This window comes from Acanthochromis polyacanthus, chromosome 5 (genome assembly GCF_021347895.1).
Source record: "Acanthochromis polyacanthus isolate Apoly-LR-REF ecotype Palm Island chromosome 5, KAUST_Apoly_ChrSc, whole genome shotgun sequence".
Taxonomy (NCBI): domain Eukaryota; kingdom Metazoa; phylum Chordata; class Actinopteri; family Pomacentridae; genus Acanthochromis; species Acanthochromis polyacanthus.
In genome coordinates, this window is record NC_067117.1 from 15,547,607 (window position 1) to 15,565,658 (window position 18,052).

Consider the following 18,052-nt stretch of genomic DNA (forward strand, 5'->3'; position numbering starts at 1 on the left):
TATTTGTTAGGGAGGTTTCTAAAAAGTGTATTGTGACCTTATATGAAAACTTACTAACGCTGGAGTTGTCGCCAAGTTAAATACGCAGCATGTTGTGACAGCTGGCAGGACATCACCTCAACTTCCTCACTTTCCCCTGACTTATTTGATTATTGAAATTGTACACAACAGACAACACGTTTAGCAGCAAACTAGGTAGTTAGCTATTCACAGTCAATTGCTGCACTGTTAATATATGATATATGATAAAATGCTGCAGTTTTCATGCCAGTTTTCTTCTCCCAGACCAAGACAGAGGAGGTTATGATGGTGTCCAGTAAGTACAAGCAGCTGTATGAGTGTCGACTGCCAGCTCTGGCTGTCCGCTTCCATCAGGATCCGGCTTCTGAGCCTGACACACAGGACTACTCTGGACCAGACATCCCAGACCTTCTCAGGCCAATGCACAGTGCTCCATGTCTCGTCAAGGTTGGTCCGCAACTGTTTATCCATGTAATTCACTAGTTCCAGAGTTTCTGCAGGGCATTGAAAAGCATTAATAGTCAGTAAGTTGATTTTGCGAAAATTAAGGTCTTAATTGGCATTAAAATCATTAAATTTGATTCTCAGTGACATTAAAGCTTCTTTCTGTAGTTTTCAAGACAAATATTTGACTATAATAATATAATAATATATAATTATAGACTGCGATTCGTCAGATATGTGCATCTGCGTAAACATGCTGAAGCATTGGGATAATTGTTCCAGCCGGTCGGATACAATTGCCAAAAACGGCATGTTCTTAAAGTGGATGGCAGGCTGGACCAGGTGGAGGAGAGCTGCGAAATGGGGAAACACAAATTCCAGCAAAAATGGCTGGAAAACATGGATTTGAGAGAATGACTGCAGCCCATGGGTGGTCAGAGGTGGTTGCCAGATTCAGAAATAGTGAAATGTAGGGACAGTTTTCATATGAAAATCATCTTTTTAAAAAACAAACCTGTGTAATTTGTAGAGTTCACGGTGGCATTAAAATGGCATTACAAAGCCTTAAATTTGACTGGCTGACTTCTGCAGAAACCCTGAGTTCAATCAGGTGATGAAAACTTTTATTGTTAATACATCATCACTCAGACAGCAGCTGCTGCTGAAATATATTTTGCACATGGCTCTAAATATACCAGGGTAGGTTGATACAGCATGCAAATTGTTCTTTTTTTCTCATTCAGGGAAGAAGTTAAGAATCTAAGTTATATTTTTCTGGCTAAGAAAGGATTAAATTTAGCTGACTGTGCCCAAAAACTTTCCAACTGGTGACAACTTTTCAACCATTGAGGTAATCCACACCCCAGTCAGGTGTGGTTTTAGAGGACAATAATCAGCACGATTATAAAAGGCCACCTTAAAATGCAGCTTTATTCAAATGACATGTCGTCACAGATGATACGAGAAAGACAATAACAGGCTGTTGGCATGCTGGACGCCGGCATGTCAGGCAAGCTCTTCAGTGTCCGCAATGCTACCATCTGTTGTCTAAAAAATCCAGTTAGACAGACAATCTGCCACATGGTGCCAGAGATAAATGTGTCTGACAATTTCATCTTGTCCCCCCCAAAATGTCTGCCATCTTCACCGAGCTCCTCAGGAAGAGTGGGACGACATTTCACAAGCAGCGTCGACGACCTCATTGACTCTGTGCATCGCAGATGTCTGACTCATTACTGATAAATTAAATGCAGTGTCAAAGGTTGTTTTGCTGCGTTGCTCAGTGTTGGAGTGTTAAGAAGGTGGAACATTTGCACAACCTTCCCTAACTGGATACAGATTCAGAATAAAAGCAACATATGAAAGATACACGCATCTGGTGTTGCTCCTGTGGTTTCCCTGGTTTAACGACTTGAGTTCCTGCAACAGTAATCCTAATCTCCTTTCAGTACTTTATCTCTGTCTGGATCTGTGTTCTCTCCTCATGAACCACCTTCTCCATTGTGACTGGAGGAAAGAATGTTGTTCCAAATACCTTTAAAAACCTGCGCATTTTTCCCCTTGCAGTGTTTTTTGTGTATTGTCACGTTCTGCAGCGCATATGGTGAAGGTGGGGGGGGGGGGGGGGGCTTTCTGGTGTGATATGAGTGTGTAACTTACCACTAACTTCCTCTGACACAATAGTCTGGTGAGTATCTGGTTGCTTAAAAACAAGGTGCAAAGATGTGGCATGTTCACCTGCAACTGTGTGTAAAAACAAACTGTATCCAAAATTGGACAGAATGATTTGTTCTATTGTTGATTACTTTAAACAACTTGCCTAAATAAAGAAGTCAATTAAGTACTCTTACATTTAATGTTTTGTCTGTCTTTGTTTCCTACAGACGAAGGACTGGTGGACATATGAGTTCTGCCATAGTCAACATATCAGGCAATACCACCTTGAAGGTGAGAGTTTATTTGTGTTTTTCTTTAATCTACAGTATGTTTTCCATGACCTTTTTTTTTTTTTGACAGATGTTGTTTTTCTTCTCCTCAGACACAGAAATCAAAGGGGATGTTCTCTTCTTGGGTTATTTTGAGTCAGAATTTGATTGGAGTAATGAAACAGCAAAGGTAAATGTGCCTTCATGTTGTGGTTGCACTTTTACGGATAATATATTTTCTACATGTATATTAAAAATGTCAAAAAGCTGAATTGTTTGGCCATATAATTGTAGCAGTTACACGCGGCAGTGGGAAGATTACAGCTGAATATCTTGATTGTTTATTACACGATTCGGTAAATAAATCTCTTTTAAATTTAGCATGTCGAACAGAAGTATTAGAATTTTCTTACTGTTTTCCAAAATGCTTGTCAGACACATAGTCTAACAAAATGAAGCTGTTGATGCTAATAACCAACATAATTTGTTAAGCTGTCGCAGTTAATAGAATCAAGCTGAAAGTCACAGACAAAGAAAATTATTTAAGCATTACAGTGCTTTGCTCTTAACCCTTTACGCTTCAGTGCGTCGTAGGTGTACCGCCAGCGGTACACTTACTAATTTGCATAGGAATTTCAAGAATGTCCGATGGCTGCAAACCCGATTATACAAACACTATACGCCGATGGAAAGCTTAGATTCTCATGAATCCGCCGGTATAAACCACTTTCAGATGTGATTACCACAGCGGGTGAGAAAAACACATTTGTCCGACAAAAACAAATATTCATCCATCCGTTCTCTATACACGGCTTCAACGCACACAGCGCGACTCACATTTCCGGGTTCATTATTACACACAGAAAAAAAGATTCCACAAAAAACGGCCATAATCCAACCTTTTACATCCAGACAACACAAGCCAGTAAACTATTTTGTCCAAAACATGTCCTGAAGTCGGTATAAAATCCACGAATCGGTCGTTTTCAAGGAAATGCACCTCGCGGTGTGCATCCAATATTCCCTGTATTTTTCGTAATTTTTTTATTTAAAAATAGAATATTAGCGATTTTTTTTTTGTACTGAAAACGGCTGGAATTGACTGAAGCTTAAAGGGTTAAAATCAATCCTATGGGGAAAAAATGTAAAGGATATGTGTATACACTGAGCTGCCAGTTCATCAGATAAACCTAAGTAAAACTAGTGTAGTCTAATACATCAGTGCTGCAGTTAGGGGTGCTGTTGGATAGCGGTGTTTGATATTGAGCAGTGTTTGTATATTCGGTGAGTTATCAGCTGACAGATGCAACATCACTGTGTAAGAACACTACAAATCTTTTCAAATACATCATTTTGCTGTCTTTCTTCCAGGCCTCCAAGCAACACAGACTGAAGCGATACCACAGCCAGACTTATGTAAATGGCTCCAAGTGTGACCTAAATGGAAGTCCCAGAGAGACTGAAGTTCGGGTGAGCCATTTCACTTTAGGAGATATTTGTATCCCACACAGCTGGAGCGCATTTGTCTGTTTGTCTTGTTTTGTTTAAGTTTTAATTTCTGCTTTGCTGCTCCAAACACGGGCTGCACACTGGAGTAGTGGTTAGCACTTTCGCCTTGCAGCAAGAAGATCCCCAGTTCAAATCCCAGGGTGGGCCTGGGATCTTTCTGCATGGAGTTTGCATGTTCCCCCCACAACCCTAGTGAGGATAAAGCGATGTATAGAGAATGGATGGATGGATACTCCAAACACGGATACATTTATATGGAAAAATTGAAGAAAAACAGGCCTAGTTGCGTATTTTGTTGATTTTTGGAGATGTAATCACAAGCCCTTCAGCAAACAGATGTCGCACTCTTACTTTGCATGCATGGGAAATATTTCAGGCACTCTACTATTTGTGGAGTCGCAGAACTTCTTAATCCTGTAAGGACGTAAGTGACTTGCCAGAAGTTGTAGTGCAGGTCAAGAATTGTCAGCTGATGACGATTCCAGAGCAGATAAATTCTTCGACTATTCAAACCTTATGGTAGCTAACCACTCAGCAACTCTGTAAACATCTGACAGAGGGTCTGTAAATCAAGCTCAGGCTCAGTGTGGTCTACGTGGAAAGGTCACAACAAAATACGAGCTGCAACGTTGAGTAGAATGATTGTGCTTTGGGGTTGTTTAGCAGCAAGTGCCACAGAAACCACGATGGAGATTTCATGCTGTCTGTCCAGAAAGTGACGCTGAAAGAAGACTGGCTTCAGAAAGACCTGAAACTTTCATAGTGGCCCTCATTTTGCCCTGAATTAAGCATCATTGATTATTTTTCAGTGAGATTTACAGTGCCTATCATAAGTATTCACCCCCTTTGATGTTTTACCCTTTTATTGCTTTCATAAAATCAATCATAGTCAATAAAATTTAGCTTTTTTAACAAAAAAAATTATTGGAAAAAACTCTTTAATGTCAAAGTGAAAACAGATTTCTATAAAGTAATGTTAATGAAAGAAAATTATATAAATGAAAATAATTGTTTGCATAATTATTCACCCCCTTTTTAATTTAATGGTCTAATTCAATAGAGGTCCATCAAATTGTTGCCAGTAGTCTCACAATTAGTGAAATGAAGATCACCTGAGTGGTGTGGGTGTGTTTCAAGTGATTGAGTTGTAAAACACCTGTGTCTGAAGGGTCCAGAGAGTGGTTGATCAGTATTCCTGGCTACCATTACACCATGAAGACAGAAGAACACTCTAAGCAACTCAGGGAAAGGGTTATTGAGAAGTACAATTCAGGGGATGGTTACAAAAAATTTCCAAGGCACTGAACATCCCCCGGAGTTCAGTGAAATCAATTGTCAAGAAATGGAAGGAATATGGCACTTGTGTGAATCTGTCTAGATCAGGCCGCCCTCGTAAACTGAGTGACCGTGCAAGTAGGAGACTAGTGAGAGAAGCCACCAAGACCCCTACAACTATTCTGAAGGAGTTACAAGCTTCAGCTGCTGAGATGGGAGAGACTGTGCATGTAGCAACTGCTGCCCGGGTTCTTCACCAGTCAAAGCTTTATGGGAGAGTGGCAATGAGAAAGCCACTGTTGAAGAAAAGTCATATTAGATCTCGACTAGAGTTTGCCAAAACGCACGTGAAAGACTCCTTGGTCAAGTGGAAGAAGATTCTTTGGTCTGATGAGACCAAAATTGAGCTTTTTGGCCATCAGACAAGACGTCATGTTTGATGGAAACCAAACACTGCACATCACCAAAAACACACCATCCCCACTGTGAAGCATGGTGGTGGCAGCATCATGCTGTGGGGATGTTTCTCAGCAACTGGACCTGGAAGGCTTGTAAAGATAGAGGGCAGAATGAATGCTGCAAAATGCACTGAAATCCTGGGGGACAATCTTTTTCAGTCTGCAAGAGAACTACGTCTTGGGAGAAGATTTATTTTCCAGCAAGACAACGATCCAAAACATACTGCGAAAGCTACACAGGAATGGTTAAAAAAAGAACCAGGTAAATGTTCTGGAGTGGCCGAGTCAAAGCCCAGACCTCAATCCTATAGAGAATTTGTGGCTGGACTTGAAAAGGGCTGTTCATGCCCGATACCCGCTCAACCTGACAGAGCTTGAGCAGTTTTGCAAAGAAGAATGGAGCAAAATTGCAGTGGGCAGATGTGCAAGACTGATTGAGACCTATCCACACAGACTCACTGCTGTGATTGCAGCCAAAGGTGCATTTACTAAATACTGACTTGAAGGGGGTGAATAATTATGCAGACAATTATTTTCATTTATATAATTTTCTTTCATTAACATTACTTTATAGAAATCTGTTTTCACTTTGACATTAAAGAGTTTTTTCCAATATTTTTTTTTCTTAAAAAAGCTAAATTTTATTGACCATGATTGATTTATGAAAGCAATAAAAGGGTAAACATCAAAGGGGGTGAATACTTATGATAGGCACTGTAAGTATGCTCTGTGTGTAAGACAATCTGAAGGTGTCTGAAAGGAAGTATTTTCAAGCTGTTCTACCTGCAAAATGGGGATTACTATCAATCAGTCTTTATTTGTATAGCACTTTTCATACAATGAAATGCACCACAAAGTGCTTCGCAACATTAAAATACTACCAGAAGAGCCTAAACTTCTGCCCCTCCCAATATCTATTGTGTTGTCTATTTTAAGTTTGTGAAATTGAAAGTAAAAACACATTAATGCTTGCAAGGATTTTTGTTGCATTTTATTATTTTAGGTCAGTGCATGTTTGCATATTGTACCTAAATGAATGCCTGCATCTCACACAGTTTTATTGTATTACCTCCAGTTTGTGTGTGAAGAAGGCTCAGGTGACTACATTGCCAGAGTGGATGAGCCTCAGTCTTGTCGGTACGTGCTGACGGTTCACACCAGTCGCACCTGCCAGCATCCATTCCTGCGACCACCGTCCACTGCCAAGCCACAGGGTATCGTGTGCCAGCCAGCGCTAAGTGCCCAGCAGTACATGGATTACGTCAAGGCCCAAGTCTGTGAGTGTGCAGTTAAATGAAGGTCACAGTGATGCAGCGTTTGGAGAGCATCTCGTCTCCTGACTTTGGCGTTTTTTTTCCTGTTGCATGATGTAGGACAGCGTGATGCTAAATACTGCAAACATAGAGTTGCACAATCTTTCAAAATTCAACGTTAGCATTTCATTGTTGAATTTTAAAATCACAAGAAATCTGTGGCTTGTTCTTTCTTCTGTCCTTCCCTCATCCGATCTCCTCCTTTCTGTTCCCAGCCGACACAAAGCGTAAAGTAGAGCAAATCTCCGAGGAGCTGAGGAGCCTTGATGAGATGTTAGCTGGTAATGGAGGAGCAGATGGAGCAGTGGAAGTAACAGCAGAGGAGACTTCACCTGCACCAGGAAATGACCTAGACGAGCCAGACAGAAAAGGTACATGTGAAATGCACTTCTCAGGGAGTCTATTTTTAAAACAGTTTTATACAAAGTGCTGTTTTTCTAATGTGTATTTGTATTTTTTTGCTGCTACTGCTCTCTCTACCTCTTTTTTGATTTGATTGTATTTTATTTCATTTATTTTTTTCTTCTATATAAAGCTGACTTGAGAAAACCCACAAAGAATCCCAGTGTTAGTCTATTCTATTCTATTCGAGAACTTTTCTCACAGTAAATGCCGGTTTCTGTTTTGAAACAGGTGCTGATGAGGATGATGTGTCGATTGATGCAGAGGCAGAAGATTCAGAATTCTGGGAAGGAGTCACAAAACCAGGGAATTCAAAAACATCTGCTTCTCAACAAGAGGATCAGGTATAGAAATGCATCTTAGAAATGTGTGTTTTCCCTCAAAATGGATGATCCCTTACTAGAGTCCATGCACTGATGATAAATAAAATATTGATTTTCAGAACTCAGTTGAATTGTTTGACAGAAACAAGCTTAAAATAGAGCACAGTTTTCAAATTCTGAGCTTCTTTGCAGAATTACCCTCTAATAATTTCATGAATAACATCCACAGTAAAGTAAAACTCAGGACAAGTATTTTGATTTGAAATAATTTTTTGCATTTTGCTGTTTGATTATTGCTTAATATTTTCATAGTTGATTTTTTTCTTTGGATAGATATCTTGGGAACCAGTGTGTTAAGTCTGTGTTGATTTGTAAATATTTGCTTTTCAAAGTGATCAGTGGAAGATTTGAATGAAGATTCCTCTGAATCAGACCTAATTTGGCCACTAGAGGGTGTAGGCTGACACGTTATCTCTCCATTTCACAACACTAACCTAATTTTCTGTCATTCGCAGGCAGCAGATGGTGGCTATAACTCACATGCAGACAATGAAGTCGTAGATGACGGTGATGAAGGTAAAACACACAAGGACGTCCAGTGCTACTCATTTAGCGCCGATTATTTAATGACAAATCAAAGAAGATTAATGGAAACCACATAATGTTTTTTTTCTTATGCCGTTATCTGATCTACAAACTGAACAGCTGTTAGCCCAGATGGAGTCCCTTGTGGTCATCTGTTAAGCATTTCTTTTGTTTTTCTCTTTGCTCTTAGTAGAAAAATTCAACTTTAAAATCATCACTGACCCAGCCGACCTGATGAAATTTGTTCAACACCTCAAAGAGAGTAACAGAAAGGTCAGTACTTGCCAAGATGCTATTTTTTATTTGCATCATTTGGAATATTTTTTTTCTTTTGCAGTGCGTTGTTATTGCAATCCAATATCTTATTTGTTAGAAAGCACAAAACCAAGACAAAAGTAGAGGAGAGACACCAACGAGCAACAAGCTGCCGGAGAAGCTCAGTGAGGAGGAGAAACACGAAGATGAACTCCTGCTACAAGAGTTCGAGGATGAGATGGCCGACCTCTCTGTGCCGTCTGAGAAGATTGACGAGATAAAGGAGGAAATGCAGAAGGAGTTTGACAACATCATAAATGAGGTTTCAGAGAAGAGACAGTCTATATAGAGCTCATACCCATTAAAATTGTATTAGGCATCATGAAATAGTCTAACGTGATGTATGGCTTGAATGTGACTGGCTCCTCTGTGTGTTAAAGGCCCAGCAGGAACTGGAGACGGAGGGTCTGAAAGGGGAGTTTGATCGCACTCAGGCAACACAGACACTGGAGACAACACTGGATAAGCTACTGGATCATCTGGAGGACAAAGATGCACAGGACCCAGAGCAGCACACATCAGGGGTGCAAAGAGGCAGCGACCCCACCAGAGGCAGCCCCAGCCTGGCCCCGAATCAGCCAGGTAACCAGGCAGCCTGCCTCTCTGCAGTCACATGCACGTCCATTCACTCTGTGTCTGGCTCAGTCATTCTCACGTTTCATCCATATGTGCAGCAGATGTTTGCTGTGACATCCTCCATCTCAGAAGAGACGCACACATGGAGTTTGATGCAAAAGAAAGAATTTATGTGATCAGATTGAATTCCTTGGGTCAGTGGGTGGTGATTGCTCTGCAGCCATTTATGTAACTGTGGGTGACTTCAAATTGTAATTTTAATAACTGAAATCAAACGGTAATTAATTGAAATCTATGATTATAATGTTCATATAGCAGTGTTTTGGATGACACATTTTTGACTTCTCACCTCCATGCTGTGACCCTGCTTTGGGTTTTGAGGTGAACTGTGTTGTTTGTCCCTCTTTTGTCTCGTCACCTCAGACCAAGCGGCTGACGACCATGTTAAGATCAAAATAACTAAGTATAAGACGGGCAGCAGCCCTGATGGGGAGGTCAAAGTTCAGGAGATGGGCGAAGGAGACCCCCAGTGGCAGCACATAAAGGACGTGGTTAAAGAACAGCTAGAGAAGGCAGGACTGAAGGCCGAAGGTATGAAGGGGGAGTGCCCGAAACACTCACGGCCTTTTCTCTCTTCCATCTGTTATCCTGAGCATACAGTTACTGTATTTTCTCTTATCTTATCAAAAAGTGTACGCCTGTTAGATCATTTGTAAAAAGGTTCCGCCCTTCAAAAGGCACTTAATATCATTGCAAAATTAAAAGATCATGAGAGCAGAAAAATAAATCTCTTGACAGCTGAAGCTCGTCTTAAAGACAAGTGGAAAAGTGTGTCAGCCATGTGTGTTCTTTCTTTTTCATCCACTGTTGTTGTGTTTGTGCCATTCATCATTGTAATAATTCACATAAAAGACAGTTTTCTTACCCATGAGCTGCTTGGATGTACGTGTTTAACTGGCAAGTCCTCCTTTTTCCCTGTTTTTCACTTTTAGGTAAAATTGAGGTGAAGATTTTGACACGAAAGAATGCAGAGGAGGCAGGTGACCAGTGGCTGACTGAAGAGGATACAAAGTCCTTCAGGGAGCTGCTCATAAATCTCTTGGTAATTTCAGTAGTCATGACAACCTTGTTTATTGGGTTTGTTCAGATTCTTCTTAGTGTGAGTTTCACACGCACAGTATTTGATAGCAGCGGTGTGCTGATGAGTTTTTGTAGTAAATGTTTGAATCTGTATGAAACAGTGACAGTCATTGTTCTGCTTCTATAAAAAGTCATGAAGTTAAACACACCTCTTGAGTGATCATATGGTGAAGTCATTAGAGTATATGATAGATTTGTAAAACCTTTTAGGGCTGTTTAGACTTCAGTTATGTGTTAGCACCAAGCATTACATGTGATGGAGTATTTTATTATTTCCAAAATTTTACAAAAAGACAAATGTTTCTGTTGTCTGGATCACATGTAAACTAATGTAGAACTCTAACTTTCTGGCAGAGATGTAGATGACAGGGTCCATGTCACTCTCATATCAGCACTGATGTCTGTTAAACATAAGGCATGGCTCACACTACAAGAGTTTTGACCTAATTTGCCCCATTTTACCCCTCTGGGCATTCAGAAGAGAATTCTGGTCTGGGATCTTGGTCTGAACCGATGTTTGACCCAGATTGTCTTTTAATCTGAGGCGTTTACAGATCCAGTCGCAGACTCATGAGGGCCACTCTGATAATATCAATCTTGTTTGATATTTGCAAGTTAAAATCGCGATGGGTACAATTATGTCACCACCTGGAGTGGTGGATGATGTTTCCAAGCCACTTAACACTCCTGGAGGGCCAGCGTTGGCTATAGATATTAAACGTGATAATTAAAACCTCACCTCCAATTCTCACTGAAAGTCAAATGACTCATGTTTACTGCATCTTTCCAACTTTTAGTCACATCCAGACTTGTTTAGGCATTTGCTTTCTTTTTTTTCTCACTGCAAACTGTTATTGGCATTACAGCAAATTAATCTGCTTCCTCATAGATCTCTGGCACAACAGTCTAAATCACATCGTGTAGGGTGTGATCGATGTGCCATTATTTTCTGGTCTTGTAGTGTGTGCATGTCAGAGATTAGAGACAAGAATATCTCCAAAGTTTCTCTGTATGTGTGTGATTGTCACAACTTCAAAATCTTTAGTTTTTACAACGCCCATACTGTGAGCCTAAGCCTACAGCCACAGACAGAAGAGGAAAGTAAAAACCAAACTGGGTTTACCACAGTGTAACACCTTTAACTAGCGTCTTAAAAAATGACTACATGTTTTATGAAAGCTGGCATTAACCCACGGTACAGGAAAAATAGGCGTGTACTCTTTTCAAACAAGAGACGCCACATTTTTTTTTCTGAATAATACTTTGGGTATCCTCTCTCTGATCACAAGAGCAGGTGTGTCAGAACCTTCAGTAATTGTGCAGCTGTATACACAAGGTTGGGCACCTCTAGGAAGAATAATGCTTTTCATTTCGTGTGCAAAATAAATACAATTGTGGTATGTATAAAAGTCTGGACAGCAGACTGTCTTTGTCAGATGTCCTTATTGAGCCCCTCCTCCTCACAGATCAGTTCCACTTCTAGGCTGTCCTGTATGCACAGAAACTTTAAGATATTCACACAAAATTTCAGTGATGTTCGCGTCCAGAGACTGTCGGAGCCACTCCCAAAGCTGCACCTTATGCTTATTGAAGCCACTCATGGTGAATTCCTCATCATCCTGTTGTAGAAGCAAAAGTCTTCTTAGTTTGAGTTTCTTCACTGACTGACTGATATTCACATCAGAATTTGTTGATATTCAGAGAAATCCGTTCTCCTGTCTATGCAGTGCATTTTGTGCCACTGACTCCCAAAGCGGGTAGTTCCAATTCCGCGCAAAAAAGTAGTTGCCGTTTTCATCAAATTCTGTTTTTTTTTTGGTGATTGCAGCCACAGAACTGAACTCAGGTACTCGGTTTTAATTGAATCCATCCACAGAGCTGGTTGCAATTCTTGCTTATCCACTTGTTAAGTTTGTAATAAGGTCACAGGCAAGATTCCTTCCAGTTTGTACATCAGACCTGCACAGTGGAGCAACATGTCACCACTCCTGTGTTAAATAAGTCTCCCTGCAGTTATGAGAGGACTGCTTTACCTTTCTGCCCAACAAACCTGCAGTCTTACCACAAAGTTTTCTTGGCTTTCCAAATCTGTCTTGTCTCTCATAGTTCCCCATAACTGCCATGTATTAATGTGATTTCAGACTGTGGAAATTACAAGCTGGAAATTGTTTGTCTTTTTATAACCTGCTTTGTTATTAGCTCAGGGATTGGAGCAGCTGGCGCTTCCTAATGACAGTTCTTCATTTGTCTCACATACCCAATGTGCCAATTAATGTCTGACAAGTTCATGGGGTTCTGAGACTTTACATCCAAGCATGTAAATGGCCGCGACAAATTACTAGTGTTTTTTTTTTAAATTTCCTTTAAGTTCATAAAATAAAAAGTCATGCCACTTTAACATTTTGAAGTTGAGGTTTTGTGGTAGCTATTTACTCATTTTCACTTCAAAAACAACAAGGTGTTTCATTTTCAGGGGTTGCTCAAACTTATGTATACAAGTGTAAGTTCAGAAACACTTCTCTCTGTTGACTATTGCTGCACTTTTTTTTTTAGCGTTCAGAATATCAGCATTGTTTGAGTGGTTTCTTTGATAACAATCAAAACTTTCCCGCCTCTTTGTTTTCCTCCTTACCAGACTGGAGGCACCGAAGAAGTTTACAAAGAGCAAAAAAGGCAGCAGGAGCTGGAGAACAACTATAGGTTTGTGTGGGGAGAGTCCCAGGAGGAGTCGCAGTCATCCAGCACCTCTGACTCAGACGATGTGGACGTATGAGTTCATTCAGTACATGCAGCGCACCTGTCATGATGGTGAACTCCTGTGGAGGCCAGCAGGGAGGGGGGACTCTGAAGTGTAGTCTAGTTAATGAAAAGGAGCCCACTTGATTCAATTATTGCTGTAAAACATGGCAGATAATATCAGCTAAGCCGTTTGCACATTCAGAAAACGTGTCTGTGTCTCTCGCCTAGGCAATACCATAGGTGTCCTCAGTAGGCGCCGTTTCTATGTTGCCTGATGAAACTGCAATGTGTCAGCTGTACTTGTGCAGTTGAATGAAGTTATGCATTTCCCCTTTTTGATGGGATTCAGTTTTGATAGATGGCTAGAACAGCCGAGTGACATACAGCACGTACGTTTTTAGAAACTGTCAGCAGCACACTGTTTGTCCACAACGAAATTACTACTTGCATTTGTCTTCTATGCTGCCAATGACAGAGACGTCCGTACCGGCAAGTTACTCGGCAAAGGGATTTTGTGTACCTCAGCAGTCTGAATGAGTGTCTGCATAGGTGGTTCCACTTATTGTTTACTCAAAGTACAATTGTGTCTGAAAATGAAAAAGCAAAAAGACAAATACTCGAGGCTTCACGCTCCAAATCTCACTGGTCTTTGAAACTTTCTGACACGCTTTGTTTGGTGGACGAGTTAAAAGTAAACACAACTATAGATTACACAGGTGTTTGTACACATGCTGTGGCACTTTTTATTTTTAGAAAAGGTTCTGTAAATCCCAAATTTCTACCAAAAACAAAAAAAATACAAATGTTTTGGTCTTTGTTCTGGATTTCATGTACTGTTGAAGGAAATGAAAACACTTAAAGGAGTGTAGTATGATAGGTTTTTTCAGTGCGTACTCTGTTTTTGTTTTGACAAGAATTTAGCTATATTTAATTTAGGAAAGGGAAAACAAAGAAAGCAACACTGTCAATCAGACTCAGTGTTCAAAATTAATGAAGTTTGTACTTAAAGGGCTGAACTTGTATAGTTTGTGAATAACTGCGGCTGCCTGGAACATGTACATAATTATTGTGTCAATATGTTTTTGAATTGATTTCTTGTATATTAGATTACGTGTGGATTGAGAAGTAAATGTGTTTAAAATTTCTGACTGGGCTATCTTTTATGTGAAACTTAATGGCATTTTGGGGCATACTCTTATTCATTCTCCCAGGCATTTTTTCCCCACGCAGTCAGTGTCAAGAGGCTCAACATAAGATGGTGTATTTATTTAGTCATTAGCTGTATCTGAGTATCCAGAGGTAACCGAGGCTGTTGGTAACCTTCATGGTTTAACAGACTTTGTTAAAGTTTCTGGTACAAGCCACAGCTCTGTCATCAGTTTAGATGAAAAAAAAATGAACAGTTTTAAAATCTTCAATTTCTCCTAAACATTTGCAAGGGTTCTGTAACAATGTTGTTTTTCTGCAAATATCATTTTGATCCTGACAGTTTTATTTAGAGACTGACGAGAAAAGATCAATTGAATACAGTATTTTTGTTTGTGTTCTTCATATATATCCATGAAGAACACTGTATTGACTTCACAGTTTTGACAAATGACCATCTTCGCTCCCTTGTAAATATATGCCAACACTCTCTTGATTTGAAGCAATGCTTCTGGATTCAGCCACATACTGTTTCCATTTTAATGTTTAATTTGGATTTTATATTTGTATTGCCTCTGTACTTGAATGCTGTGGCTTAGCAGAACAAGAGATGGTTTGTAAACATGCCCTGCAGGCGACTTTGTCGTTAGTGCTCTACAAGCAACACACAAAGCTGTAAATTAAATAGCTTTATAGCAAACATTACCATTGTTTATTTAAGTCGCTGCCCTTACACTCACCGCAACTTTATCTGCTGTTCGGACTTACAGTCCTTGTGCAGGTATAAAAAAGCAATATAAACTAATACAGTATTCCCTGAATATGATGCCAGTCCCAACCCTCTCTTAAGCTCAATGTTTAGTTGGACTGAACTGCAGAAGAAAACAAAGGAGGTGTGACGGTTTGCATCCGGGAGCAAAAGTGCTTCACCCGGCTTCTCCACACTCCACATAGACAGAAGGGGAAGTGAAAATTGGTGTGACTACTGTGTGAAGCTAACAGCTGTGAATGTCATTTACCATTATTATGGCCTGCAAAAAGTGAACATATTTCAACAGACAAGCCACAGTATATGAGAGGGTGGGATAACTATCATTAATAGATCCTAATACAAGGCTAAGGTAAGTAAATACAGTAAATGTAGTCACTGTCAGATACACCTGGGAAACAAGATGCAAGCTAATACAACTGCTCTACTAGAAACTGTACTTTAGAATAGAAGAATAGAATGTGCTTTATTGTCATTATACAGTGTACAACGAGATTGAAGAACAACGAGATTGGAGAAAAGCTTCTACATTTTCAGCTTTTCTTGACATCAGAGAGGTAATGATTCTACTTCTACTGCATGTGCATTACATGGGTGTCCTTAATAATTTGTCCACCAAATCAACATATATAAACATAGCTTAGATTCGCCATCTTTTTCATGGCTTGTGCCAGATTCCATGGGTGAAGCTAACAAAGTTTCAGTGGCACAAATGTTACAGTTACATTGAGAATCTCTCTGTCCACTAATTCATTTGATGTTTCTGCACAGCAATAATTATGGTGTAATGGATTAGAAGTTTAAATACACTAACCTGACTTTAAACAGCTTTAAAAAAAATGAAAATAATGTCATGGCTTTAGAGACTTTTGTGTACCTGTGGATGTTTTTAGAATCTACCTTCAAGTCAGTGCTTGTTTGATTGGCATCATTGGGCAATCAAAACAAATCAGCCAAAACCTCATTTTAAAAAAAATTGTGACCCTTTACAAGTGTGGTTGATCCTTGGGAGCAATTTTCAAAGGCATGAAGGTCCCACGTTCAACTGTTCAAAGAGTTATATGCAAGAGTAAACACCATGGTACCACGCAGTCATCATACGTTTCAAAAACAACGTGCAAAATACAGTAATTCATGTCCAAATTGCCATAATTGAAAAGGATGCTCTTTAAGAAAACAGCCATTGTAATGGAACCACCACAAAGACAGACTACAGGCTACAGTTCACACTTGAACATGGATTCTGGGATCTTTTCAGAGAAATGTCCTCTGGTCTGATGAAACAAAAACTGAGCTACCTGGCCATTATGACATTTGAAGGAAAAGTGGATCACAAGCCAAAGAACATCACGCCAGCTGTGATGCGTGGTGATGGCAGCATCATGTTTGGAGGTGTTTTGCTGCAAATGAGACTGGGGCACTTCATAAAATGGGTGTAATTGTGGATGGAAATATTAAAGCAACATCTCAAGACATCATCAAGGAAGTTTAAGCTTGACCATTGGTGTGTGAGTGTGTGTGAGAATGGGTCCATTAAAAATACATTCAATGTTTTATGGAAGCTGGCTATGGCTTAAAAAGTGCTATATGTGCTAAAAACAAATGGACCATTTACAGTAAGTGTGGGCCATCTGTTTGCTGCTGAGTCCTCAAAATGGACCAGACCCCGGACATGTTCTAAAGTTTTGGCAAAATGGCTGAAGGTGGAAGCCTTGACATCAATCTAATACAAACTTTGCAGGTAGAACTAAAAAGGCATGTCCTAGCAACACATTCAGTTCTGCAAGGAGTAATGGGCCAAAATTGCACCAACCTATCATAAGAACATTTGAATCAGGATTTTAAAGGCAAAGCGGTTGTGGCTCTTGGTGTCGCCACTGTGAATAATTATTGTGAATGTTTTTATTAAATGCAAATTTGTACGTGGAAGTCCTTGTCCAAGGTTGGTATCTGCACTCGCTCTACATCCCACCTTCCTGCTTCTTCTTCCTGCAACCTGTCTACCTCTGTGACTGATTGGATGCCCTGATAACAGGCTCCAATTCCATTGCAGCAATAATATCAGCACCTGCTTTAAGTGCGCAGCAAATCTATCATTCAGGGCGGCTGTGGCTTCTTGTGAGCAGCTCACCACTGTCTTTTTTTTCACCTGTTGGTAATTACCTGCTGTACCTGGTCTTGTGTCTGCTTGTTAGCAGTTAAATTGTGGTACTTTTGGTCTGAGTGTTCTTGACACCTAATTTCTACAGTACAGCTTCTGTATTCATCTCACTGTGCCGACTTGCAGCTCAGTTGCATCACTTGCGTTTTCTTTTTTGTTTGTGGAAACTGTGACAGGCTTTAGATTTGCTAACCTTACTGTGTCATACACATATTTGTAGGAAAACTGTATTTTGGTTTGGTCAGATAAGCTCTGTACGGTTAAGTCAGAGTAAATCTTTTATTTGCTTTTCTAAAGAGCAGGTTGGAAGCTTTAAAAATAGCTTCATGTCTCTTTAATTGTACTGCTTTCTTTCTGGAGCAGCACTTATCAGGCTCATACGCTCTCCTGTTTTGCATGTTTGCTGTTTTTCCCCTTACTTGGCTACAAAGCTTTGAAATATAAGAGTTCTGTTCATTGGACGATGATAAGTTTGCCTCTGATTGTTATCATCTGGTGAGTAATTATAATCATCTTACCATTTGTGGTCTGTAGTCAAAAATAATGCAAATAACTTATATTTATACTGCTGACCTAGTGGAAATGTGATACAAGAAACAAAAGAGGAAATATATCCTTCTCTCTGTCATTGTTCTGTCACTTTTCTAACTCTTAAAACTGTCATCCAAACTGACCTCAGACAGGGAATGTTTACTCAGCTAAAACATCAAGAAATAAACTGGCTTTAAATGTATTTGGCTAAGATGTTGGCTATGGAAACGCCTCACTTCAACTGTAGGTAAGAGGTATTTTCAATGAATGTATTCAGCATGGCCACTGACTATGCAGGACAAAAGCACCTTGTGAAGTATTTCATTTAGTAAACTGTGTCCTTCAAGATGCTTCCAGGTGCCTTTACAGCCACCGTGACAGCCACTTATCCAGCCCAGATATACAATCATAATGATTTTC

The 18,052-nt window shown here is 39.9% G+C and overlaps 1 protein-coding gene across 4 annotated transcripts in view; it reads left to right on the forward strand.

Annotated features, from left to right (window-relative positions):
• The window catches only part of os9 (OS9 endoplasmic reticulum lectin), a 15,230-nt gene extending 1,060 nt beyond the window's left edge, over positions 1-14,170 (forward strand). For 2 of the 4 annotated variants that reach the window (XM_051948206.1, XM_051948209.1), the window contains exons 3-16: positions 286-468; positions 2,349-2,412; positions 2,504-2,580; positions 3,762-3,860; positions 6,708-6,909; positions 7,161-7,316; positions 7,579-7,691; positions 8,186-8,246; positions 8,446-8,528; positions 8,629-8,832; positions 8,951-9,152; positions 9,570-9,737; positions 10,139-10,248; positions 12,922-14,170. In XM_051948206.1, the coding sequence (XP_051804166.1) occupies positions 286-468; positions 2,349-2,412; positions 2,504-2,580; positions 3,762-3,860; positions 6,708-6,909; positions 7,161-7,316; positions 7,579-7,691; positions 8,186-8,246; positions 8,446-8,528; positions 8,629-8,832; positions 8,951-9,152; positions 9,570-9,737; positions 10,139-10,248; positions 12,922-13,059 (1,860 nt within the window). In that variant the 3' untranslated portion in view covers positions 13,060-14,170. The remainder of the gene's footprint in view (positions 1-285; positions 469-2,348; positions 2,413-2,503; positions 2,581-3,761; positions 3,861-6,707; positions 6,910-7,160; positions 7,317-7,578; positions 7,692-8,185; positions 8,247-8,445; positions 8,529-8,628; positions 8,833-8,950; positions 9,153-9,569; positions 9,738-10,138; positions 10,249-12,921) is intronic. The other 2 variants (XM_051948207.1, XM_051948208.1) reach the window with 2 other exon arrangements.
• The last annotated feature ends 3,882 nt before the right edge of the window (positions 14,171-18,052 follow it).